Here is a 26,075-nt window from a genome sequence, read left to right as displayed (position 1 = left end):
AGCCGCTGCACTTTCCCAATGGAGAGCGCAAAATCAAGTTCATGCCAACCCGGACAAACTTTGAGAGGACCTAGGTAAGAGCCAAGTAATCTTTATTATTAATTATTCTCAAATTTCAAATGCTGTATTACACAAAATACATAAATTGAGGACAGTTCTTTCTCACTCATTTTGCAAAAAAAGTTCTTCTGCATCATTGGCATCAGGGTCTGGCTGTCCCTGGGCAACCTCTGGGTCTGCTGACCTAGTTCTCCTGGGTCCACTAGACAGGCAGTTTGGGATACAGCAGCACCTTCTGGATTTCATGCATGACAGTGTACTTGAAATTTTATTCCAAACATACTGGTGTAACATTCAGACAGCTGGATTTTAAAAATCGCTCCTGTAGGAGTATGTGACCTGCCCAAAACTTACCTCCCCTCATGTCCAGAGACCCATAAGACACTTGCTTGTCCTGCATTCAACACTTGCAAAGTGTGAGGCCACAGGTCACACCCTCAGGAATAATTACTACATCTTCATCGTTCTTTTGACTTTTTTCCCCCAGAAGCTCCACCCGGGGACCTCTAAGCATTCCATCTGGCCTGACTGGGGTTGTTTTAGGTGCTACATGTGTCTTCCCCAAGCGGTACTTTGCTGTCCTCAAGAACCGAGTGAGCCTCTGTGTTATGAGACCCGTAGCAACTCAGATGCAACGGAACGGCCTCACTTCTGAAGGATAATGTTTTGGGAAAAAATCCTGCCTTACAGTCAGACCCATACAGTTCTTAGAACTTGAGTTTCAGGAGTCCTGGGTGTGTGTCACTGCAGTGTCCTTGGCCTGCATCACTGTCTCCCCTCCCTGCCTGCCCCCGGCTGGGTCGGTGCAGCTCCGCCCTAGCGCTGCTCACACAGGGCACGCTCAGCTCCGGCTGCGGGCCCCGCTTCCTGAGACCCAGCCTGCGGACGCCAGGCCAGGCCCCGCTCCCCAGCTGCAGAGCAAGGCCTCTGTGCTGTTGAGGTGGGATTCTCTTCTGGTCCTCCTGCTTGAGGTCCCTGAAGGGACACTCCTGCACCCCTGCCCTGGCAATACCCCACCCTGCCGGCCTTGCCGGGGTCCCAAGGAGCAGCCAGGCCTCGGGTGACACCCACTCCCCCACGGGCTGGGCTCTACTCCTTGCTCCCCGAGGCTTCGCCCCATGGTGTGGCACGTGCTCCCCGAGCCTGTTCCGTCATCTGCAAAACGGACACCACCTCAGGACCCGCCTCCTGCAGTGACCACCGCAGGTTAGCCAGGCCATGAAGCACCGCGCCCACAGGCTGGGTAGCCTCTCCCACCCTTGGCATCTCCAACTGGGGCTTCACATGTGTCTTCCTCAGGGCCAGAGTCCCTCCGCTCTCCACAGGCAGCCCAGCTGACTTTGGCAGGACACCCTGCCCGTACCAGGTGCGTGGGGTTGGGGACAGATACAATGTTCGGACTGGGTGGCCACATGATCTGGTGCCTGGTGGTCCCAGGCAGTGGCTGGGGCTGGGGTCAGCACGGCTGCCCAGCCACCACTCCTGCTGGGCTCAGTGCAAGGCAGCAGATGAGGCCTTGGGCCCTGGGTGTCAGCCACACTGCCCAGACAACCAGACCCGAGGGTATCGGGCCCCACAGTCCCCTGGGAGGGCTGTCCCGGCGCACAGCCCATGGCACTGGAGAGGCCCAAGTCATGGGTAGGTGGGAGGTATCCATGAAGAACGCAGGCCTGGGTCTGGTGCCGTCCTGGCCCAGAGCCCTGAGGTCCGAGCTGGCCCTTGGCCTCCTGACCCAAGCCTGAGAGCTTCGCTCCTCTGGGAGCCCTCCCCTTGGGCCCACTGGCTGCTTGGACACCAGCTCCCAGATGCGGGGGAAGCTGCAGGAAGGCAAAGCCAGGCATCTGCCGCACCCTGCCTGCCTCCTCGGCTGAAACAACTCTTTCCCAACAAATTTCCCCTTTATTAACTGCCTCGCGTGATACTGTTATACAACCAGGACATGGTTCAGGAATCAAGCTGTGTGGAAGCAAGCGAGCTGGGGCCTGTGAGCCACGTCACCCAGGAGAGCACGGAGCCGCGGGGGACGGTGCTGTGACACTGCGTGGGCTTCCCCTCCACCAGCACACCTTGCGCCCTGGCCCCTCAGCCCTGGGGAAGCCTGGAGGCCCCCAGCTCCAGGTAACCCTGTCTCTAGGTCCTTGGGAGCTTAGGGATCAGGGTACAGACTCAAGCCTGGCCGTGTACACGGGAGGACCTGGGCAGAGCTGAGCTAGTAAGAAAGGGACTCCCCAGTCCCCACCCTGACGAGGGATGAGCTCGGCTGGTTCCTCTCCCAGGAGGAGGCCATGGCCGGTGAGATGCTAGGCGCCGGGCCCGACCTCCTGCTCAGCTTCTGGACTCAGCCCGGGTGCTGGCGAGGACCCACGGAAGGTACTCAGCTCGGCCCCGCGGGCCCCGCTGGGGGATGCCATCCCAGACTCGGTCGGATCTGCGGGGGCCCAGGGGGAGAGGGAGCGAAGGAGTAGGGCCCGGTGGGTGGGCCAGCCCAAGGCGGCTTGGCCGTGGCACCGGCAGGCCTGAGCAGCGGGGCTCAGAGCTTGGCCTGGGGGTGGCTCTGCAGCAGAGCGCGCATGTCCAGGAGCGCCTTCTCCAGGTAGTGCGCCAGGCGGACTGCATTGGTCTCTGCGCAGCTGTTGTAGGCCGACACGGAGAAGTTGATGTGCGCCTCCATGGGGTTATAGCAGACACCGTAGCCATCTGGGACCACAGGCCCAAAGAACATGACACAGTCTGTCTTGGCAGGGACCTGAGAATGGCACAGGACCAAGGCTCTCATCCCAGCCCCATCGCGGCACCAGCCTGCCTTTCCACGTCGGCTCCCACCGTGCTCTGCCTGAGACGCCCTCTCCTCGTCTCCAGCTGACAGCTTACTCCCTTTCATTCTTTGGGGTGCAGTTCTTGTGTCACCTCCCTACAGAGACTTCCCTGACGTCCCTGAGGGGGGACTGTCTCATTCCCTGTGCTTCCTGTCTGGACTGTGAGCCCCTGGGGGCAGGGGCAGTGGTCTGTCCCTGCTCTACCCCAGTGCCCAGCACAGGCTGGCATGGATCAGACGTTCCTTCACATCTGATCAGTGAATGAATGAAAGCGGGCGGGGGGGATCCTGACTCCTTCCCGGCCTGCCCGAGCTGCAGCGAAGCCCCCTGACCCCAGCTCTTCCTCCAGAGCTCAGCTGCTTCGGGAGTGCGCCTGTGTGCGTCACATCACCACCAAGTGACCGTGTTCTGGACCTCGGCTCCACTCAGTGCAGCCTTTGTCCGGCTCCAGTTTCTAGTGGCTTCTGTTCCCTGCTACCCCAGGGCACCTAGGGCAGTGGCCCACCTGGCTGGTGGAGAGGTTGAAGTGCATGGCGATGGCGTAGGAGGTGTCCATGAAGATGTCGGGCATGCTCACCAGGTCTTCGATGGCCTGCAGCTTCAGGCCCAGGAGGTGCCGGTCGAAGGCCTCCCCACGGATGGCCTGCAGGAAGGGGAGCTGTCAGGAACAGGGGCTTCAGGCCCACGAGGCACCGCTGCCCTCCTCAGGAGCCCATGGCGGCAATGCCTCTTCCATTCACTGGCCCCTCAAACCCGTGAGACCAGGGCAGCCAAGCAGAAGAGCCCTCACTTCACAGATGGGGAAACTGAGGCCCAGGGACCCACCCAGGAGGCAGGAAGGTGCAGCCTAAGAGCACAGGACTGCAGCTGGGTGGCCTCATCCTGGCAGGGACCTTGGCAGGTCACTTACATCTTGGAGCCTCAGTGTCTTCATCTGTGAAATAGGGACAGTCACTAAACTCCCTTTGCGGGGCGGCAGTGAGATCTAGATAGACCTCTGCATGTGACATGGGCAAAGCCTGGCATGTACAAGCGCTCAGGGCCAGGATGGGAACCAGACCTCCACCCCTTGACTGCAGCCCAAGCTGTCAGAGGGCAGGACCCCTGCTGTCTGCCAGCCCGTGCACACCCTCAGCATCCTGGGCTCCAGGGGCATCGGGGAAGCCGTGATGACGCAAGATCCAGAGGCCGACCCGGGCAGCCACTGGGCCTCGCCTTGGTTTCTCCCACTGTAAAATGGGGATGTTCAGCTTTGCTCCAAGTGCCCCAAGCCTTAGGGGAGGGGTGTCTGATGCTAAGGGGAGCAGCCATTGGCTGCAGGGATGGACAGGCAGGTGGACAGGCCAGTGGGAAACGCCTGGGTCACGCAAGCAGGGACAGGAAGGGCCGGCTCACCTGCTCGGTGTAGGCTCGGTGGGCCTGCACGGCCTTCCGCAGCAGCCCCACCTTCTGGTGCTCCTGGGCAGGGGGAGGGGACAGGGAGCTGCAGCTTCCTGTTCTTGCCACCTTCCTCAGTGGCCCACTCCCCACTCTAGATTCTGAGCTCCCTGAGACCAGGAACTGGAGCTGCCATCTCTCTGGCCAGCCCCCAGCCAAGGCCTGACACAGGGCAAGTGCTCACTGCTGATGACTGACCCTTGAACAACTCGGGTTTGAACTGTGCGGGTCCACTTACACGTGGATTGTTTTCAATAAATTCGACAGTATGACATGACCCGTGGTGGGTTGAACCTGCAGATGCAGAACCATGGACACAGAGCTGACTACAAAGTTACATGTGGATTTCTGACCGTGCGGTGCCCCTATCCCCTACGTTGTTCAAGGGTCCACTGCAGTTTCCTTTTCTCTTTGGCTGAAAGAAAGCTCCACGCTGATAAATTCATGGCTCCATCTCCCCCTAGATGCCCAGTATCCACCACAGGACTGGAACACAATAGGTGCTCACTGCGTGTTGACAGAATGAGCAGGAAGGGAGAAGGCTCGAACCCAGCTCTCCCACCCTTGCCCCGGACCTCTCACCGTCACATCAGGGTTATCCATGGCCTTGACGAAGGTCAGTGAGTCCATGGAGGCCGAGCGGATGGTGTCGGTACGGCCCAGGTGAAACATGCGCAGAGAGGCGCTTTCATAGGTGGCGCACGCCTGTCCGTAGATCCTGGGTGGGAGGTGGGCTGAGCACACCTGGCAGGTCCCCCCCGCCTCCGCCCCCAGGCTTCATCCCTCCTTCATGGGGGGCGGGGCGCACCTATAGTAGGCCAGCTGTAGTGCCATCTGGATGAAGGAGTCTGGGCTCAGCTTCTCAGACTTGGGGAAGTCCTTTCCAAAGTGGTGGAACATCAACATCGTGATGTCCAGGTCCTGGATCATGCTGGGGGTCGGGGCAGGTGGGTGAGGAGCAGACACCGGGCAGCCTCTGCCAGCCCCAGGGAGGGGCCGAGGGCAGTCTCAGAACCAGCCAGGCACGATGGCAGAGCTGACTCTTGTGCTGGCTAGAGGGGCCCGGCCCCGCCCGCCTGCCACCCAGCACTCACATGCTGAGATTCTGCTTGGCCTTCTCGATGTCACTCTTGATCTCGGGGGTGATGTTGAACCGCAGCTTCTTGGGCATGGGCAGGGGCACCATGGGAGACCGCACGAGCTCGGGCTTCTTCCTGCATAGGACGTGGGGGTCTCAGCCTCCTGCTGGGCGTCTCGGGAGCCTGGGTCCATCCCCGGGATTAGGATGGGTCCCCGAAGCTGGCGGGGACCAGCCCAGGGAGACTCTTGGGTTTGTTCTTCTGAGAACTGCCTTCATTTCAGCTTTTAAATGGGGAAACGGAGGAGGAGAAGGGACTTGTCCAAGGTCACAAGGCTGAGAAGTGGCGGAGCCAGAATTCAAACCCCGGTTTGATCGACTCTAAAACCCATGCCCTCTTCTGGCTTCCTCTGAAGAAACAGATTCCCAGGTATAAGGGAGAATGCCGTTGCTCCTTTGAAGGCTACTCTGTTGCCTCTGTGTCACCTGTCATCAGGAGCTGGAGAACTGACTGGAGGATGGGCGAACCACACTCACGTGAACTCAATGACGTGGTCCACAAGGGTGATGATGGGGGGTCCCTCTGCTGCCGCATGCTCATAAACGAGCCCACAGGAGCCGTCTTCTGCCACGATGAACTGCAGAGGAGAATGGGGACCCCGACAGCCCCAGGTCCCTGGAGCCAGTCTCCGCTTGGGTCCCATGGGTAGGGAGTCCCTGAACCATCTCAAGGGGTTCTGCTGACTTATTACTCTTATTCCTAACAGCTAACACTCACTGGGGGCCTTGGAACACCTGTCCCAGGTCACGCTAAGCACATCCCGTGCTAAACAGACCTTTCCGAGTCCTCGCAACGACCCTTGCGAGTCCTACCACCCCATTTTACAGGTACAGAGGGAAAGTCACGACCAAGGTTGTGCCACTCTGCCTGGCCCCACATCCCAGGCTCTCTCTGATCTGCTGATGGATATGTCGGAGGAGTGACGCGGGTTACCAGGCCAGGCCCGGTAATGACATGCTGACTGCTGCTAGGTATAGCCCCGCCCACCTTCTGGCTTCCCCGCTGCTTTACAAGCTGGGAAGCCAGGGACTCCGGGCTCCAGGGGAGGGGCAGGAAGTCCCGGGGCAGCAGTGGGCCAAGGCTGGGTGCATGCCTGGGCGGGAGCCCTGGCCCTGCCAGGTCCTCACCTGCAGCGTTTTGTCGAACCAGCGGTTGCCGCTGTTGAGCTTGCTGCCACCCCCGTGCAGCATCTGGCCAGCCACCTGGCTGCGGCGCACATCTTCCGAGACCCAAGGCATGGGTGCGTCCAGGCACACGGTGAAGATGCTCTTCTGAATGGAGTGCACTGACTCCCGGTTCACCTTGTCTGTGGGGATGTGTGTGTGCGTGTGTGTGTGGTGGCATGGGGGCCAGGCCGGCCTGGGGAGGCCTCCGGAGCTTCATTTGGCAGGGGCCTGCGGCCCCACGGCACCCCGTGAGGCAGGGCTAACACCTGACCCACTTCAGAAAGGAGGAAACAGAAGCCCAGGTCACGCAGAGAGCCGTTGAGGCAGTCAGGGATCCGACCCGGGGGCTGACTCTGGGGACAATGCTCCTGACCAACACGGGACTTGGAGGGAAGGTGGAGGTGGGCTCCTCAGCCAGAGGACTTGCATTCTCACGGCAACTTGCTACTTAATAGAAAGAATGAACTAACTGGACCCAACCGCACTGCAGTTTCCTCTTCTGTGGAATGGGGCCAACAGCACCCGCTCCGAGTTGAGAGGATTCAGTGAGACTCGTGGCTGCCCAGGGCCTGGTGTGGGCCTCCCCTCCCATCCCAGGGGTACCTTTGATGAGGGTGCTGTATGCCTTGGCCCAGGAGTTACGGTGGTTGGAGGTGAGGATGCCCACAGGCTCTTTGTTGGTTTGCAGTGATGAGTTCCAGATCTTCTCCAGCTGCGTGAAGATCTGATCCGAGGTCAGGGGCGTCCCATCGCTGTGGTACACATCCAACTCGAAAAACTGTCCGGGCACAGGCAGGTGGAGAGAAGGCGGTTCGTGGGAGCCTCAGATGGGCAGCAGTCACCTCCCAGCATAGCCTCCTCCTGGCCTGGGCAGCCCAGCTGAGAGGATGGCGTCAGGCCGAGGGCGAGGAGATGGGAGGAGGTCCCTGCACTGCTCTCCCCAGGCTGCCCAGGCCCATAGCCCTTCCTGGCCTCCCCCAGGCCGGGGCCTGGCTGGAGACCCAGGGCAGAGAGAGGCCCAGGGTCTGCCTGTTCCGGGGGCACATGGGCAGGTGTGTTGGGGAAGCTGACTCTCGGCCCCGCCCCTCTCCTCCGGGCAACCGAGCGCGGGGCTAAGGCTGCGGGGGCGGGGGGGGGGCACCCACTTGGTAGTTGTGCACCACGGGGGCTAAGGCTGCGGGGGCCCACCCACTTGGTAGTTGTGCACCACGGTGATGTGCATGGGTGGCTTCTTGGTCTTGCTGAAGTTGGTGACCGAATCCTGCTTGGGGCCCGGCACGCGGCAGGAGGACAGGATCTGATAGTACTGGTTCATGCACAGCGGCTTTCCCCCCAGGTACTCCACGGGCAGGGTCTCGCTGCAGGGGCAGAGGGACAGGGAGGAAGGCGGGACCCACAGGGAGCTGCTGGCTATGGCTGCGGGCTTGGTCAGGCAGTGGGGCTCACGCAAGCAGTGTTGGGCCCCTTCGTGTCCCCCCGCCCCCTCAGCGTGAGGTCGGTTGCAGGGGGGCCTGTTGGAGCCCGACTGGGTCAGGAGGCCCGAAATCCACCCTGCTCGTGAGTCACCCTGGAAACTCCCTTCTCCTCTCTGGGCTTCAGTTTGCCACAGGGAAGATGAAGCAGCAAGTCAACCCCGGGGGGGGGGCGGGGGGCGGGGTCCTCTTTGGCTGGGACGCCAATTCCAGGGCTCTCTTGGAATAGGACCACCCGGAGGAGGTCACGGCGCCTGGAGCGGAGGACCCAGGTCTGTCTCCCCAGCCCCCAAAGAGGCTGGGTCAACAGGAAGTGAAAGTGACTGAGCTCTGGGCCTGCTCAGCACCCTGGCAGGGGGTGTGGGGTGTGGGGAGGGGGCTCCGGTTTAGGGTAGGGCGGGGCCGTCTGGAGGGGCTGTGGCAGGTAGGCAGTCAAGGTGGGAGGAGACAGGGTGGGGGCGGGGCCACTCACTGGTCAATCCTGGCCTTGAAATCCAACACACCCTCAATTAATTTGGCAGCGAACCTGGAGGGACCAGTTACAGATCAGAAGGCTGTGTGGACACCCAGAAGGAGGTCCCTGGGTCAGAGACGCCAGGGTGATGGGCGCAGCCTAGTCCAGGGAAGCGACCTACTACCTTCCTCCTCTCTCCTGCTTACAGAGAGCCTGAAGGAGTTCAAGTGCAGAACCTGCGTTCCAGTCCCAGCCCACGTAATCTCTAGGGAAAGGGATTAGGGAGATGCGCGGCCAAGCGCCTGGCAGGGATAGCAGCATGATTATGGCTGGGTTATGAGCCAGTGCCCTCTGACTCCACCGCAGCGGGCCTGAGGCCCTGATCCACAGCCTGGAGTCTGGAAGGCGGTCACCCTGCTCTGAGGCATCAGTTATGGAGGGACCTAGGACTGCGGGGGTAGGGGAAGGGTGAATGGGAGGGCAGTGGCGTGACGTGTTCCCCTCTCCTAGATCCCTTCCTGTTTCTGGGCCTCTGTGTCCCCCAGGCCACCTTGCTCATCCTGCCCTTCATCCCTGGACTGTCTGGGCCATGTCAACCATGCCCGAAGCCTGGGGGTGCTCCTGGCCTCCAACATGGGGCCCACTGGCTAGAGTTCCTGGGCCTGAACCCCCGGCCCTTCCTGGGGTGCCCTGATCCCTTTAAGAGAAGCAGTGATAGCCGTGAGTGTCTAGTCCTTGGGCAGGAGATCCCCGTCACTGGTATTTTTACCCCTGGTAGGACTGGAACAGAGGCCAAGGCAAAGTGACATGGCCAAATGTGGAAAGAGGACTGTGTACAAAGGTCACCCCTGTGGCCAGCGGAGGCGAGCAGGAAGGAGTGGTGAGGTGCCAGAACTGGGCTGAGGGGTGGCCTCAGGCTTAGCAGGAGGGAGGGGCCCCAGTCTGCAGTTTGGTGGTTAACAGTTATGAAGCTTTGGAGCCAGGAAGATCCTGCTTCCTGTCTGGGTCAGCCAATCCCAAAAGGTGATCTTGAGCAGGTGCCTTCACTGCTCTGATCCTGTTTCCGTACCTGTAAAACAGGGATGACGCTCCCTACTTCCTAAGGGTGTTTGTGGGGATGAAAGGTAACAGGGCCGGGGCCCTTCCGATCTCCCAGCAGAAAGCCCAGAGCCCCACGCCCACCTTGGCCACTCACCTGAGCTGGCCCTGCCGATCCACAAAGTCTTGCCTGGGCAGCACCAAACCAGGGCTGGAATAGATGACTACGGGCTGGCGGTACTGGAGATAGGCTGTTTTAAGCCACCAGTCGGACAGCTGGGGGAAGGACCAGAGCCTGTGAGGAGGGGTGCACGGGGACCAGGTTGCCCCTTCCCCACCAGGGCCAGTGGACCTGGCTGGGCACCCTCTGTCCCCTCTAGGGAGCACAGATTCTCAAAGTGAATGCTCAGATCCAGACCCCACCCCATCCCTTAAACCCAGCAGCATCCCATCATCCTCCCTTTAGATGGAGCCAATCAGCATTAGCGAGGGAAATCAGGCAACACTGCCAAGAAGCAAAGACTGGCAGGAAACCTGGGGTGGGGGGAAGAACAGAGGCGGAAATATCAACCATTTTTCCTTATCTTACATGTTTCAGGTCAATGATTTTAATACTTTTAGAAATAAAAACGTCTGTCTGATAGACAGAAAGGAAAACAGAGAAAGCTATATAAAAAGAAAGTCTGATGAATGAGTTTTTGCCCATCTCAGGTAGGCACTGTCCAGGTAGGCAGGAGCCCGGGGCTCAGAAGAGCCCTCAGGAATCCTGGTCCTCTGTGGCCTCAGTTTTGTTGCTGTCATACTAGGGAATGGACACCCACTTGGATCTCAAGGTCAGGGTAATCTGGGGAGCTCACTGTAAAGACAAATCATTGCACTAGTGACAAGATGTAGGTGACACGTTGCGTCTCTACTGGGCTGGCCGTCCTCCGCCCAGGGCAGGGTATCTCTGGAGACTAGCCACGGACATGCTGCTAAAGGCTCCTGTCTTGGGACAACCAGGTGACTGTCACCCTTGTACCTTAGGTGCTGATGGCAACATCGCCCCCACTACACACTCCCCCAAGCACAGGCCCAATGTGCCTCTTTGTGGCAGGTCCCTCAATCCCTGGAGACCCAGGCCCCACCGTGCTTCCGCATCCCATCTTAAACAGCACTGGGACGTGCCTCTTCACCACACAGACTCCCCTTGGGAAACTGCTGGCCTTGGGCCCCTGGCAAGGGGTGAAGGAGGACAACGTGCCCGGGTGGCACAGCAGGCCAGTGGGCGACTGCTGTCTGCTGATTTGTGACCTGGAGACATGGCCCCTGATCAGCCAGACCCTCCTGTCTAACTCGGGGCCTCCTGGAGAGCTGCTGTGTGCCTCTGGGATTTCATCTATCTCTCTGGGCCTCAGTTTCCTCATCTGTAGATCAGAGAGGGGCAGACAGGAACTCCCTCCCCTTGAGGACAGCCGGGCTGGGCTGGCCTTTAGCCAGGAGCCCTCAGGTCACCAAGGACCTCAGAGCCTCTGACCCGAGCTCTGGAGCCAAGGGGAGATCCTATCGATGTGGGCATTCCCTCCGTGAGAATCTGCTGGGCAGTGGGAGAGCCCCTTAGGAGCCCTGTGAGTGGCGAGGGGGTGGTGACCCCAGCCCTTTAGCCAGCAGATCAGCAGATTCTGTCTGAAGCAGTAGTTCTGGGCTAAAGAAAGCTGGAAAACTGCCAGGTCTCAGACTTGCTGAGACCCTGATTCCAGGGTCCAAGGCCCTGACCCGCCAAGGCTCATCTGTGCCCTCTGCCAGCTGATGACTCCCACCTCCTCTGTGCAGCCCCCACCCTTCCACCCGCTCCCTCACAGCGCCCCTCACGTTGTAGGCCCAGACCTGGCTCTGGTCCTCTCCCGCACACCCGCTTCTCCCTCATTCACCCCTCTCTCAACACATTCCCCTTCGCTTCACCCACACAGTTGCTTTAGGACAGGACTGTCCACCCCCGAAATATACCCTGGACCGAATGACTTCCCACCCTCTCCCCACCGGGCTCCCTGTCCCACCCTGCTTCCCTCCCAGCAGCAGGGCAGTCCTCTCTAACTGCACATTCAGGTGTAAGATGCGCACAGACAAGGGCCCGGGGCATCTGCACACGCTGAACACAACTTTGTGACAGACTGAGACACAGAACCAGGACAATGAGTCACTGTCAATATAATCACCCTGCAGCCCCCTCCCACTGAGCTCAAGTCCAAGTGCCGAATTCTCCTGGGGACCCCGCCCTGCCCTTGCACTCCACTCTAGCCTCTGTCCCCGAACGCGCGAGCTGTTGCCACCTTTGCCCGTGCTGTTCCCTCTGTCTGTCTCAGACCCAACACCGCCTCCTCCCTGCCCTCTCTGCCCCTTCAGAATGAAGATGCTACTGTTCTCCACTCTCACTCTCGCATCGTCCTTTTCATTTCTATAGAACGTCACTGGCTGAGAAGACCTCGTCCACTTGCGTGTGTCCTCCTCCTGCCCTACTTGAATGTCAGCTCCCACAGGCTGCTGACGGCGCCCCTCTTGCTCTCCCAGCACCCTGCCTGGTGCCGGGCACAGAGTAAGTGCTCAAGAAACTCTGTGGTGCAAATGGCTGCACCAGAGCAGCCCGTATTGGAAAATCTGGGGTGTGCAGCCAGCAACAGGCCACAGGAGGGACGCTCACAACGACCCAGGGTCTCCGGGTGGGGGGTGCCCTGTTCCCCTAACCCTGCACGCGAGTCAAGGGGACTGGTGTGCCCCTGCCTTCTCACTCACCCAGTTCTCCATCTTCCTGGCCCTGCGCTCCAGCCCCTTCTGCAGGCGCTCCCCTACGCCCCCCGCGGTCTGAAACTCTTCCACCAGCTGCTTGGTTTGGGCCCACTCCTCCTCGCTCACGATGGGCTGCAGCGCCTTGAGATAATGGTCCAGGGTCTGCTGGAGCGGGGGCACGGGCAGCCGGGGTAGCGAGTCCTGGTGTGTCTTAAAGCGACTGGAAACCGTCATCATGGAGGAGGGCTTGAGGAAGCCCAGGGGCTTCACCTGCAGGCGGCAGAACATCCCACTCATTCTCGCACCGGCTCTGGGAGGCCCTGGCAATCCCAAAGCCGAAGTCCTGGGCACTTCTGTGCCCACTCCTGGGGACAGAGACGGCCTCTTGGGTGGTGACTGCCCTGGTTTCCCAGCTCTCCAGCTGTAGGTGTCTCCACCTCTTAGGAGCCAGGAGATGTAAGTAGGGATGGAGGAGGGTGGGGAGTGGCCACTGATCTTGGCAGCACTCAGAGGAACCGAGTCAGGATGAACGGCACCTACTGGGGGTGGCAGAGCTCTGAGGGACCTCTCACCTATTGGATGCACAGGGCCTCACCTTTCTCACCCTGGGACGATGAGCCAGCCAGCAGTGAGGTGACCACTCCCTCCCGGAGGTCCCCACCTCCTTTCCTCCCATCCTTACCAGGTGGAGACATGGGAGGAAAGAAGAGAAAATCAGATAGGGCCAGACGACGACAGTACCTCTGGGTGAGGGCGAGGTCTTGGGCTTTTTCCTGTCTGTGGGGTGGGGACAGGGGTGGCATGGGGGCAGCGCTGTGCCAAGAGAGAGCTGAGTGGCCTGGCAAGGAGGGTGAGAGCTGACAGAGAGAGAGAGTCTGGAGACTCTGGAGGCGGACAGAAAGAGAAACAGGAGGGTCCGAGGCTGCTGGCAGCAGTGGGCAGGCAAGCGGCAGAGGCTCCGTTTCATACCTTCTCTTTCTGCTGCCCGTCCTCCATGGCAGGACTGAGGTTCTGAGCCCTGTCTGTCTGCCTTGGGCTGGATCTCTAAGCCTAACTGTGCTACCAAGTGGGTGAGCAGAACCTAGCAAGAGGCAGCCACTTGCCCGGGCTGGAAAGAAAAGACAAGAGCCAAGATTCAGGGGGAGGCAGAGGGGGCAGCGGCGCTGGCTACAGCAGCTGTGGTGGCATCTGGGGTTATGGCTGTCCCAGGAGCAGCTGTTCCACCCTCTTGAGCTTCCAGAAGTGGAGGAATGGGGAGGAGGTGAGAGGGCTGGCGGTGTGCACTGGAGTAGAAGGAAACCTGGAAAACTTTTCCCTTTCTTCCCTGGGTGGGCCCAATGCCAAGGAGGCAGGCCAAGAGGTTTTAAAAATGCACCTGTCAGAATCTGCATAGGTGTTTTTGATGAGGGACAACTTGGCTGGAGGACAGAAGCTGCTTGGCCGCTGAGGTTAAACTACAACCCTGAATATAGTCCTGAAAATAGGGGTTGGTGCAAAGGAGCAGACACTGGGAAGGGAGTGTAAATGGACATTTCCCTCCAAGACTCTTGGGGCCCTTCTGGGCCACCCTTCCACCAAAGCCTGGCTCTCTTGAGTTGTGGCTCATTCAGCTGGGGGTTACGAGACCTTTGGGCATTAAAAATAAACCAGAGGGCTTCCCTGGTGGCGCAGTGGTTGAGAGTCCGCCTGCCGATGCAGGGGACACGGGTTCATGTCCCGGTCTGGGAAGATCCCACATGCCACGGAGCGGCTGGGCCCGTAAGCCATGGCCGCTGAGACTGTGCTCCACAACAGGAGAGGCCACAACAGTGAGATGCCCGCGTACCGCAAAAAAATAAAATAAAATAAACCAGGGACTTCCCTGGTGGTGCAGTGGAAAGGACTCCGAGTTCCCAATGCAGGGGACCCGAGTTTGATCCCTGGTCCGGGAACTGGATCCCACGTGCATGCTGCAACTAAAGAGTCCGAGTGCCGCGACTAAGACCCAGTGCAGACAAATAAATAAATAAATACCCCAGAACAGAGAACGCTGGCTTTGAGGCTGGACTAGATTTGAGTCCAGGGCATGCTGGCCAAGGCTCCCCTTGCCTCAGTTTTCCTGGCAGTAAAGTGATCAGGCCATTTAGCAGGTCCTAGAATATGACCCAGAGGCCATCTGTGGGATGGGAACAGAGCTCAGGTGGCAGTGGCAAGGATGAGATGGAGCTCTGAGGTCCTGGAAAATCTGGAAAAGCCTCTGGGCAGGTGCATGGGTACCTCAGCCCTCTGGGCCTGGCAGTGTCTGAATACCCTTCTTGGCCCAGACAGAGGGACATACAAACAGAGATATACTTGGAGTAGAGAGGAAAGGAATCCAAGTCAGGATAGCAGCACTATCTGCTCCAAGCTGCTCCCGGGGAAGATTGGGGGTAGGGGTGGAGGCATGGGGGTGTGCGGTTGTTAATCAAGTTGGGCGAGTGACTGGTGGAGAGGGAGGGCATGGGGCTACCACCTGCTGCCTTCTGCCAATTCTGAGGGCTTTCTGAGCAGCCCAGCTTGATGCCCTCACTGAAGTGTCTCTGGCCACACACAATACCCCAGGGGCCATTTCATAAGCCCGGGGAAGGTGACCAACTGGATGGGGTTGGAGACGTGGCTCTGGCCAGGGAAGAAATGGCTCAGGCTGAGCGTGCGACAGGTGTGTGAGGCAGAGAATAACCGTGAGGAGACACTCCTGGTCTCTCCGCTCCTTGGCTCCCGGCCTAAGGTGGAGGTGCTGCCCGAAGCCAGAGTCCTTACTGTGTCTGCCGGGTCTTTGGAATTTGGCGCCACAGAGTGTGGCTTCGATCTAGCCTCTGACCTTAAGCCTCAGTGTCCCCCTCTGACAAGCGGAGTTAGCCCACCTGCCGAGCCCGGCCCAGCAGCTGCTGGTGAGGCTGGACTGCAGGCACCGGGCCGCGGCGCCTTGACGGCCGGTTTTCCCACTCGGGCGTAGCTGCGCTGCTGGCCCGGTCTGCGGCCCGCCCGCCCGGTCCAGGGCCCGCTAGGCCGGCTTCCCGGCCGCACTCACCACGGTCCTGGCAGCGAAGGCCAACATCTCTGCGGCCCGCCCGCGGACACACGGTCCGCTCCGTCCCCCGCGCTGGGCAAAGTCCGCGCCGCCGCCGTGGGTGGGTTCCCGCTAGAGCCTCCGGGCCAAGGTCGTCGAGTCACTGCCGCCAGCCGGTAGAGGCGGCCCCGCGCCCACCCACCGGGCCGGGCAGGCGGCCCGGGGTAGGCGGACTCCTGGGGCGCGGCCTCGGGCCAGTTGCTGGCCCCGGCGGCCAGCCGAGAGCGTGGGGCGGGGCCTGGGGCGGGACCAGGGCGCAGTTAGCGGTTGGGGACCCCGCGAGGTGGTGGAACCCTGGAAAGGGAGCAAGGCGGAGGCTGCCGTCCAGCTCGCCCTCTCCCACCTCCATAAGCCGTCCAAACTGTTGGAGGCAGTGGTGTGCATCCCTCTCAGTCCTTTTGGTGCCCTCGACCGCTGCTCTCAGAGTGGTGGGAAAACACAACCATGTTGACAAGGGAATGTCTTCTCCTAGTCCTAGGGATAGCGTCAGAGTCACGCTACTAGATGACAGGTGGGGACCGCCCAGCAGAAGCATGGCTGCCGCGCTCCCAGGGCCCTCCCAGCAGGCGGTTGGCGAGTCGCGCGGCGAGCCGGCCGTTGGTGCGCATGCTCTCCGGCGCCCCGCACCAACATGTCCACCGCCTCCGGGTGAGCGCGGCCGCCGCGAGTCGGCCGTTGCTGGGCATGCTCCCTGAGTGCCCCGCACCAATATGGCGGGCGTCCTCGCTGGGGTGACTCTAATTCTCGGTTTTCGGCTCTAGCCGGCCGGTGCTCATTTCTCTTCGGAAAGCTCTGAGCGCGTGGTGGGGCCGGGGAGAGGCAGGGTGGGTGCGGGGGTGAAAGGTGAGAGGGGACTGCAGGCATCCAGGCCGGCTCCTGGCGGCAGGAAGATGGCTGAGGGCCAGCAGCGGTCGCAGCCAGGTAGGGCGGAGGGGCCGCGGTGGAGTGGGGGTCGGGGGCGGTGCCAGGCGTGGGGGCGGGGACGGGGTGGGGTGTGTGGGGTGCGGTGTGTGGGTTGCTCAGCGAGGGGAGGAGGGTCGGGAGGTGGAGGAACTCGAGGGGCAAACGCTCTTGGGCCCCGAGGGAGAAGTGCTGGGGGATCTGGAGGGAGGGTAGGATCCCGGGACTGCAAAAGGGCGATGGGTGGGGCGTAACGCCAGGACTTGGGGAGCCTGAGTTGCCCGAGGGTCGGGCGGGCAGCCCCGTGGCCCGAAGGGGAGGCCTTTTCCACACCTGGGCTGCTCCTGCTAAAGTCAGCTCTTGACCTGGCGGGGAAGCAGGCAGGGATGGCGGCTGCTGTCTTCATTAGACCCTGCACTGGGGCTGGGGGCTGGTGCTCCGTGGGGCCTGCCTCGACCCCTCGGCCCTGACTCCCCCTCATCACCTGCTCTCTTTTCCCCTTGGAGACCGGGCTCCGGAGTTTCAGTGGCTAAGAAGTTATCGAGGGAAACTGCCCTTGGTCCTCTAAACCACTGATTTAAAAACGCTGGTTGTGCAAAGAGACGACTTTCTTTCTGGCATCACCATCTGTAACTTTTATTTACACTGTGCATCTCAAATAACTGGGATGGAGGTGCGAGGGAAAGGATCCTCTTAGACCGGTAACGTGGGGAAATGGAAGGGTGTTTGCTGACCCCTCCCTGTCCCCTCCCTTGAGCCAAGAAGGACTTTTAAAATTCTGTCAAAGGTGCAAATAGGTTGGCTAAACAGCTATTTCAAAACAGCTAATGTTTTGAAACCATTCACTATTCCTTCTACCTTGTCTCCCCTTTTATGACCTCTGGGAAGGTCTCAGGAGGGAGAAACTTTGAAGATCAAAAGAGGCATCCCCTCCACTCCCTACCCCGCCACAAAAAAACAACAACAACAGCAAAAAAAAAAAAAAAAACAAAAAACCCAAAGAGCTGGATATGGTCTGTTAAGGCATTTGAAACCTGACATTTATTTTGTTTGGTACAAAACTTCTGTGCATGTGCCCTTAGGAGTTCTGGTAATGACATCAGGATATATAAGACAACCAGAATTATCAGTGAGATGAATGTGTCTGTGAAGATGGGCGGTGGGAGGTGTGGGGGGGAGAACCTGTGCACTGAGACCGAGGAAGGCTCAGGGAGGTTATCTATGGCTGAGAAGATTCGGGTTCCCAGGAGGTGTTCCTTCTTTGAAGTTTGAAACAAGGGATGTTTAGGAGCAGTGGAAAGAACTGCTCAACTCAGACAGTGTAGTGATGAAAACCTTGGATTCTGGAGTTACATAGACCTGGCTCTACCTGGCACGCTGCGGCCTCTGTGAGCCTGTTTTCTTATCTTTCAAAATGGGGCTACTGTAGTTTCCTCACCGAGCTGGTAGCGTGTGTTCCGTCGATGGTGTGGGCAAATCATGGGGCGTGGGGGTAATCAGTAAATCTGGATTGCTGTTATCCTTTTCAAAGATGGTACAGGTTAAACATGTAGACAGGTTCCCAAGTCGTAGGTGATAACATATTATACCCTGTGGGATTTTTTAGGAACACCTCTAAAACTCTGGAGGTTTCCATCTTATACTGAGGGGTTGTAGGGGATCCAGCTGTCCCGTGGCACCTTTGTCAGAGGCGGAATAATCTGAGGCTAGAGAGGCTGTGGGTCTGACCTCACTGATCACAGTCTCGAGTTTGAAGTCTTGTCTTTTTGATTTGGGATTGCATGTTCTGGCGAATTGTGTGTGTGTGTGTGTGTGTGTGTGTGTGTGTGTTTCATCAGTGATTGGTCGCAAAACTTCCAAGTAGCCTTTCCTCTGGGAACAGGGCCCAGCCCTGTGAAGTAACGTGGGGAAGGCTAGTCCCTTTCAGGGAACAGTTCTTGCAAAGTTAGAAAAAGGCTCTGTTCCCAAAGATCATTTGCAAATGGATAATTTGGAATGTAGAACACATTTTCCCATAAAAACAATGCGGTTAGGTTACCAGCCTGACCTACAAAGCTATTAGTTTAGCATCTTACTTGAAGTAGCAATTTATTAATAATATGGTCGTCAATTGAAGGTTCTGGGAACAGGACTTGCAGAACAGGTGGGAGGAGGAAGAGAGTTTCTGGTCTGGTTTTTGGGGCCCTGGGTTGAATTTGAATTAGGCAGAGGTTTGCCTTGGTCTTATCCCAGATTCTCTGTCTCCTTAGGTCTCCACGTCTCCTGGCACTTTTACTTTCCTCAGGGCCTCTCGAGGCAGGCTCTAGTCCCCCAAAGGTCATATGTTCTAGAACCTACTTAGGTCTTTGTTCCCTTTTCTCCATGCAGCTGATGTGAGCTAGGTTTTAGGAGGACAGCAATGGAACAGATTTATACTACATTGTGAGTGACTGATAGTCCTTTACACTTCTTGGGGAGTTTTCATTTTCATTTATTTACTTTTTTTAAATAAATTTATTTTTTAAAATTTTTATTTATTTTTGGCTACGTTGGGTCTTCGTTGCTGCGCACGGGCTTTCTCTAGTTGCGGCGAGCGGGGGCTACTCTTTGTTGTGGTGCATGGGCTTCTCGTTGCGGTGGCTTCTCTTTGTTGTGGAACACGGACTCTAGGCACATGGGCTCAGTAGCTGTGGCTCACGGGCGCTAGAGCGCAGGCTCAGTAGTTGTGGCACATGGGCTTAGTTGCTCCGTGGCATGTGGGATCTTCCCGGACCAGGGCTTGAACCCGTGTCCCCCGCACTGGCAGGCAGATCCTTAACCCCAGCGCTACCAGGGAAGCCCTATGTATTTTTTTAAAATTATTTTTATTTTTTGAGAGTTTTCATTTTTAAAGGAAGGGGCTTACTAATCTGACAAATCTCCAAGGGTAGATTCAGGGCCACAACTCCCAACCTGTAACCTGTGGGACTAGGTGTATTTTGGAATTCAGAGTTTTTCAGATTTCAGGAAGCAGTGTCCCATAATCAAACAAAGAGATTTATGCAGCAAAACATAAATTTCAGCTAAATGGGATACACAAACTACCCTGTGTTTTCCTTTCCCCTCAGCTTGTGAAAATACAGAAACTCTTATTTAAAATAGTTCATTTCTGACCACAAAAGTACTACAATGTCAGTTTTTAATAGTAATATGTAGGGCTTCCCTGGTGGTGCAGTGGTTGAGAGTCCACCTGCCGATGCAGGGGACACGGGTTTGAGCCCTGGTCTGGGAAGATCCCACATGCCGCGGAGCGGCTGGGCCCGTGAGCCATGGCCGCTGAGCCTGCGCGTCTCGAGCCTGTGCTCCGCAACGGGAGAGGCGGCAGTAGTGAGGGGCCCGCGTACCGCAAAAAAAAAAAAAAAAGTAATATGTAGCTTAGAAAGTGGAAGTCCTTTATAAATCCTACCTCCTAGAGATGACAGCTATTAACTTTGGTGTTTAATCCTTTAGATTTTTCCAATGCATAAGCTAATAGGTATATGTGTTATTTATATTAGTATGTAAATTTTTGGTTTACAAAAGTAAGATTATTATATTGTATATAATATACTGCAGTTTTGTTTATTCATTTATTAATATTTAGGCTGTTTTTCTCATGTCAGTAATTTAGATTTTGTTCTTTTCAAAAGCTAGGAAGATTTCCATCATACGGGCGTATCATTATTAATCCATCGCCTTCTTGATTGATATTTGGGTTGTTTCTAATTTTTTTCGGTGCAGTAAGCACTTTTATGTACATCTTTGTCTATTTCTGTGGACACATCTGTAGGGTTGATTCCTCCTGTCGGCTCAGTGGGTGTAGTGTGCAGTTTTTACTTCAAAAGACAGTGCTGAGTTGCCCCCTCAGCAGATTCTACCATCTAAGACTCCCACCAACAGTGCAGGAGAGTTCCCGTTTCCCCTTCCCCAATCAGTGCCAGATGTTTTTAATCTGCCAACCTGATTTAGAAAAGCAGTCTCATCTAATTTACATCTCTTTGCTTATTCGGGATGTTGGTAATTTTTTTCAAATGTTTCTTGGCCTTTTTTTTTTTCCCCTTCTTCTTCTTTGAGTTGCCCGTTTATGTCTAAAAGGTCAACTTGGCTTTATTCTTCTAACCTTTCTGCCTGCTTGGGAAGCAGGAGGAGAGGGCATGGCAGATCCACTGGACGTATCAGTTGTTGAGGGGTTTGCCAGGATTGCCCAGCTCCTGGCAGAGTGAGGAAGGGCAGGAAGCCAGTGGGTTTGGCTTAACAAGCCAGTACTTTATCCTGGGAGCATGTGTCTGCTTTATGCTAGGGCTTGCGCGGTGGAGTCTTGGTTTACAAGTGTGTGTGTGTGTGTGTGTGTGTGTGTGTGTGTGGTGTGTGTGGGGTGTGTGTGTGTGTGTGGTGTGTGTGTGTGGTGTGTGTGTGGTGTGGTGTGTGTGTGTGGGGTGTGGGGTGTGTGTGTGTGTGTGTATGTGGTGTGTGTATGTGTGGTGGTGTGTGTGGTGTGTGTGTGTGGTGTGTGTGTGTGGGGGGTGTGTGTGTGTGTGGTGTGTGTGGGGTGTGTGTGTGGGGTGTGTGTGTGGGGGGGGTGTGTGTGGTGTGTGTGTGGTGTGTGTGTGGTGTGTGTGTGGTGTGTGTGTGGGGGGTGTATGTGTGTGTGGTGTGTGTGTGGTGTGTGTGTGGTGTGTGTGTGTGGTGTGTGTGTGTGTGGGGTGTGTGTGTGGTGTGTGTGTGTGGGGGGGTGTGTGTGTGGGGGGGTGTGTGTGTGGGGTGTGTGTGTGGGGTGTGTGGTGTGGTGTGTGTGTGTGGTGTGTGGGGTGTGTGTGTGTGTGTGTGTGTGTGTGTGTGTGTGTGTTGGGAGGCAAGGATTCTATTTATCTGATTGCTTTTTCATTTTCTTTGTCAAGATTCTTCGGAGGATATCCCTCCAGCCACTCAGAACTTCATCATTCCAAAAAAAGAGATCCACACTGTTCCAGACATGGGCAAATGGAAGCGTTCTCAGGTACCAATGGTGTCTGCACTGTAGGGTCAGAACTGGATGAGAAACTTGGGCTTTTTCAAAGACAGTGGTTTTCTAGGCCTGAGTGGGGCTGTGAGCTCCTGACCCTTCTTGCTTTTGGAGCCAGAGCTGTTTAGAAGCTATGGAAAGAGGTGACAGGGGAGCTGGCTGTCTCTTCCCCCTCAGGGGCAGTACTCAGGATGCTTTAGTGGGAAGGTCTCTGGGGGCTGGGGTGAGGCTGACCATGGAGAGTTCTGCTGCAGATTCTTGTAAGCCATCGCTCCTTGGGTGTTACTGTACTGGCTGAACATCCTACATGATGGAGTGGGTCACCCTGATGCTTGGTTGCAAGTAATAGCAAGTCTGGGAGCCAGTGTATCACAGGGAGAGGAGGTTACCACGTGGAAACCTAGGGCAGGGAGGTGGCTGAGTCTAAAACGCCAGGGAGCTGGGATCCCAGTTTTCTGTGCTTCTCAGTCTTCATGGTAGGCAGAAGACAACAGCTTGTACCTTCCCGGCTTCTGGTACAGGCTGTGGAAAGACTGGGACTAAAAAAGAAAGCCAATTTCAAGTTCTCAGGGAAGGCCTTGCGTCCAGCTCCATCCAGTTGCCTACACCTGGTCTGGGCAGCTGGAGTGGGGATGTCACCTGTGTAGAAGGGTGGCCCAGGGTCCTGGCAAGCTCGGCAGGTCCTCTGTGAGGAGTCTGCTGTGCTTACGCTGAGCCCGAGCCCTCGCCGCCTTGTTGGGGCCGGGGTCGTGCTAGCCTGTCTGGCTCCTCTTTCACAAGCCTGCCCTTTACATATCTGGAGATGGATATCGTGTCTTTTCTGAGTTGTTTTCTCCCCCAAGTCTTCACCGGGATAAACGCCTTAGTTCTTCAGCTGCTCAAAGGATGTGGTTCGAGTCCTTTCATCATCTTGGTTGCTCTGCCTCAGGGTTTCTCAAGCTCAGCACTATTGACACTTGGGGCAGATAATCATTTGCTGTAGGGGGCTGTCCTGTGCACTGTAGCATGTTTAGTAACAGCCCTGGCCGCTACCCACTCAATGCCAGTAGCAGCCTTCCTCCCAGTTATCACAACCAAGAATGTCTCCAGACATGTTGGAAGTCTCCTGGGAGCCGTCTCGCCCAGGTTGAGAGCCACCACTTTTCTCTTCCCTGAACCTGCAGGATTGTCTGAATCCAAACGTGGCTTTAGTTCCTTGCTTTCCCCTAGATGTTTTCCAAAGAACATTGGGTGTTTATGATGCTCCAGTTACTGTAGCTGATTTAACCCTCACAAAAACCCTGGGACTCTGAGGTCATCTCCATTTTGAAATTGAGAAAACTGAGGCCAGGAGGTGAAGACATTTAGACATCTAGCAAGGCACAGTTAGTGGTCGAGATGAGAGTCCAAAGAGTTATGTCTCCAGCTTGCCTGGCTCTGGAGCCCCATGGGTTGAGCTGCTGTGCTCTAGGCTGTAGGTGGGCAGCCTAATCTGGCCCTCTGCCTGTTTTTTTTTTTTTTAATTTCTTTTTATTTTGGCTGCACTGGGTCTTAGTTGCGGCATGCATGAGGGATCTAGTTCACCCTCAACGAAGACCAGGGATCGAACCCACGTCCCCTGCATTGCAAGGCAGATTCTTAACCACTGGACCGCCAGGGAAGTCTCCCCACCCCCACCCCCGCCCCCCGACATCCTTAAGTGTTGGATAAAGAGGAAGCAAGAAAGTGAGAGGCAAAAGGGATGCAGAAGAAACAAGGCCACACAGAAGTTGCTTTGCTGCCAGGAGCTGCCTCTACAGGGGCCTGCACCTCAGTGCTTTCTTAGGCCCTGTGCTGGCTGTAACCTGCAGCCCCGTGGGGAAGAGGTTGCCCAGTTGGAAGCTGGGGATGGGTGTGCTGGGAGACCTGGCCATGGGCAGAAAGCAACTTCATCTCCTGGGAGCAGGGCATCTGCAATGCAGGTACGCAGCCTGGCCTGCCTGCTGCGGGAAACCTCTGGAAAGTTACCAGGGGATGGACCCTTGGTGGTGTAGTATAACGGTGGCGTACTCACCGCTCTACTTTGGAGTTTGGCTGGCTGGGTCCTAGCTCCACGTCTAATGACACCTTGGTCTTAGGAGTCACTTCCCCTGAAGCCTTGGTTTCCTCATCTGTAAAATGGGGACAATGATAGTGTCTACCTTGTGGGGTTGTTGTATAAAGAAACTGCTGGCAGCCATGGTGAGTGCACAGTAGACTCTGGTTGGAGGTCCAGGTGTCACTGTGGTCATTGGCCTGCCAGTGGTTTTGGATGGAGGACCAGGGTTGGGTGCTTGGCGTTATCTTTCTGCTGCTCCTGCTGTCGGGGTGGGAGCTGGGGGCAGCTTGGAGCTCTTTGGTAACTGGGTGGAGCTGGGGGCTGGCAAGGGTGTAGAGGGTGGGGCTCTGACACCCTTCTCCACATCCCGCCCCCACTCTGTTTGGCAGGCGTACGCTGACTACATCGGATTCATCCTCACCCTCAACGAAGGTGTGAAGGGGAAGAAGCTGAGCTTCGAGTACAGAGTCTCCGAGGTAGGCAAAGGCAGGAGCCTGCCGGGCCGGGTCTTTCCAGAAATAGCTGTCAGGAGCCCACAGTGGGCCCAGTGCAGAAACTAAGGCCGCCCAGACACGCATGCCGCTGACACTTTAGTGTCTGCAGAAACTAAGGTCGCCCAGACACGCGTGCCGCTGACACTTTAGTGTCTGCAGAAACTAAGGTCGCCCAGACACGCGTGCCACTGACACTTTAGTGTCTGCAGAAACTAAGGTCGCCCAGACACGCGTGCCGCTGACACTTTAGTGTCTGCAGAAACTAAGGTCGCCCAGACACACGTGCCGCTGACATTTTAGTGTCTGCATTGCTAATTAAAAAAAAATCTGTGAATAGATGTGTATTTATAAAATTGAGATCAAGGTATATAAGCTGTTTTATAGCCTGCATTTTTGTTTTGTTTCGTTTTGTTGTTCTTTTGTTTGGGGCCACACCGTGTGGCTTGTGGGATCTTAGTTCCCCGACCAGGGACTGAACCCAGGCCCCAGTATTGGAAGTGTGGAGTCCTAACCACTGGACTGCCAGGGAATTCCCTAGCCTGCATTTTTGTCAACTGGTGTCTGTATGTAACTTTTTAAATTAAAAATGATCACAAAAGAGGTAAATATGCTCACTGAAGGGATTACTGTTAGAGGGGACTTCCCTGGCGGTCCAGTGTTTGGGACTTCACCTGCTAGTGCAGGGAGTGTGGGTTCAGTCCCTGGTCGGGGAGCTCAGATCCCACATGCCTCGCGGCCAAAAATCCAAAACATAAAATGAAACAATATTGTGACAAATACAATAAAGACTTAAAAAAAAAAAAGGTCCACATCAAAAAAATCTTAAAAAAAAAAAAAGAGATTACTGCTAGAAACGTGTATAACACGAACAAAAACGCTGGCCGCGCCCTGTATTCCTCCCCGTGACGGGCTCCCAAGGGCAGCCTGCTGCTCACAGCGAGGGGACTGTCGCCCAGACCTGCCCCGGGGGCTCCTCTGCCCCCTGAGCCATGCCCTCGCTGGTTTAAACAGTCCCCCGCTTAGACTTTGAGGTTATTTCCCTAAACATTGCTGCTCTGAACACCCTCGCACGTAGACCTGTGGGCGTTCTTTCCTAAGGATTCATTCCGAGAGGTGGCAATGCTGAGTTGCAGGGCGTACACTGCTTGGTGCTCTTTGGCTGTGTTTCAAAGACCGGCTTGTTTGTAGGGGGAGGGTGAGAGCTGTGGGGAGGCTGATAGGCACGGGCAAGCTCTCGGCCCTTGCTGGATGCCATCCCAGCCCCGGTGCCAGGCCTCCAGCGGCCTCCTGTGTTCCTGTCCCAGGCAGCCCAGAGCCCCCTTGAGCTTAGTCTTATCTCAGACCCCAGGCCCGAGCAGCCTCTCAGTGCCTTGTCCACCCAGCTCTCTAGCCGTAGCTTCGGTCTGTCGGGTAAGGCCTGGCCCTGCCCTGGCCCAGTCCGTCCACCTTTGGCAAGGCTGGCATAGCCCTCATGCCCCTGGACCCTAGCTGGCTGCTGGGAGGCCGAGGTCCTGTTCTGTCACTGCGGGGAGCCAGGCCTGTGCTGGGGATTGACAGCCGTCTCTTGGGAGCTGGCCCACCAGTGACTTCTTGGGTTCCTCTTGGGCCTGCTCAGTGCTCTGGGGCTTTGGCTGTGGGCGCAGACGGCGGGGGGCGGGGTGGGGGGCGAGAGGGCCTCTCCTTGAGCCTGTGATAAGGAACGCTGAGCTGTGCTCAGTGGGCTGGGGAATGTGGGGGAAGCCTAATTAAAGGGCAGTGTTGTGATTACCCCAGCAGATCCTGAGCTGCCAAAGCCCTCTCAGGTCCCTTCGTTACCCCTGAGGCTTTGATGTCCGTACCACCCAGGCGTCGTCTCAGCTCAGGAGCCATTCTTTTGGCAGGATTGCACCTGGTTAAGTGCTTGGGTTCTGCAGTCTGGCTGATCAGGTTTTGATAACCTCTCACTTCTGAGCTGCGTGGCCTTGTCGCCTCTGATGCTCCGTCTCCTCATGGGAAGAGCCACAGACCTCCTCATGGCCCCTGGGGAGATCCCTTGTGTAGGTTTCTTTTTTTTTAGCGCAGAGCCTGGCACATACTAGATGGCATTGTCATTATTAGCTATTGTTATCGTTAGCTGGTTTTCAGTTTTAATTTCTAGTAACCCTGATGTTGTTTCACTTGGGGCTCCTGAGCTGGGTTCATTCTCACTCAGGG

At 56.9% G+C, this 26,075-nt stretch overlaps 2 protein-coding genes across 3 annotated transcripts in view; one reads left to right on the top strand and one right to left on the bottom strand.

Moving 5' to 3' along the window:
* Nucleotides 1-75: 75 nt before the first annotated feature.
* On the bottom strand, nt 76-15,646 carry CRAT (carnitine O-acetyltransferase). 2 transcript variants are annotated; one of them, XM_082842957.1, is made up of 14 exons: nt 15,395-15,646; nt 12,352-12,615; nt 9,740-9,858; nt 8,563-8,616; nt 7,811-7,976; nt 7,222-7,396; nt 6,580-6,758; nt 5,929-6,029; nt 5,408-5,527; nt 5,122-5,244; nt 4,896-5,031; nt 4,272-4,334; nt 3,382-3,519; nt 76-2,806 (listed from the first exon to the last, which is right to left on the bottom strand). In XM_082842957.1, exons 1-14 carry the CDS (start codon nt 15,419-15,421, stop codon nt 2,591-2,593), a joined length of 1,881 nt encoding a protein of 626 aa, XP_082699083.1. In that variant the 5' UTR covers nt 15,422-15,646; the 3' UTR covers nt 76-2,590. The 2 variants fall into 2 exon arrangements, with proteins under 2 accessions (XP_082699083.1, XP_082699084.1); XM_082842958.1 differs by lacking the exon at nt 15,395-15,646 and adding an exon at nt 13,315-13,421.
* Nucleotides 15,647-16,248: 602 nt separating this feature from the next.
* Nucleotides 16,249-26,075, top strand: part of PTPA (protein phosphatase 2 phosphatase activator) — a 28,698-nt gene continuing 18,871 nt past the window's right edge. The window contains exons 1-3 of the mRNA XM_082843330.1: nt 16,249-16,354; nt 21,229-21,326; nt 23,778-23,864. Coding sequence (XP_082699456.1) covers nt 16,324-16,354; nt 21,229-21,326; nt 23,778-23,864 — 216 coding nt within the window. The 5' untranslated portion in view covers nt 16,249-16,323. The remainder of the gene's footprint in view (nt 16,355-21,228; nt 21,327-23,777; nt 23,865-26,075) is intronic.

Source organism: Leucopleurus acutus (genome assembly GCF_964270905.1).
Source record: "Leucopleurus acutus genome assembly, chromosome: 7".
Classification (NCBI taxonomy): Eukaryota; Metazoa; Chordata; class Mammalia; order Artiodactyla; family Delphinidae; genus Leucopleurus; species Leucopleurus acutus.
Note: the sequence above shows the minus strand (reverse complement) of the source record. Positions and strands in the feature narration are given on the sequence as shown.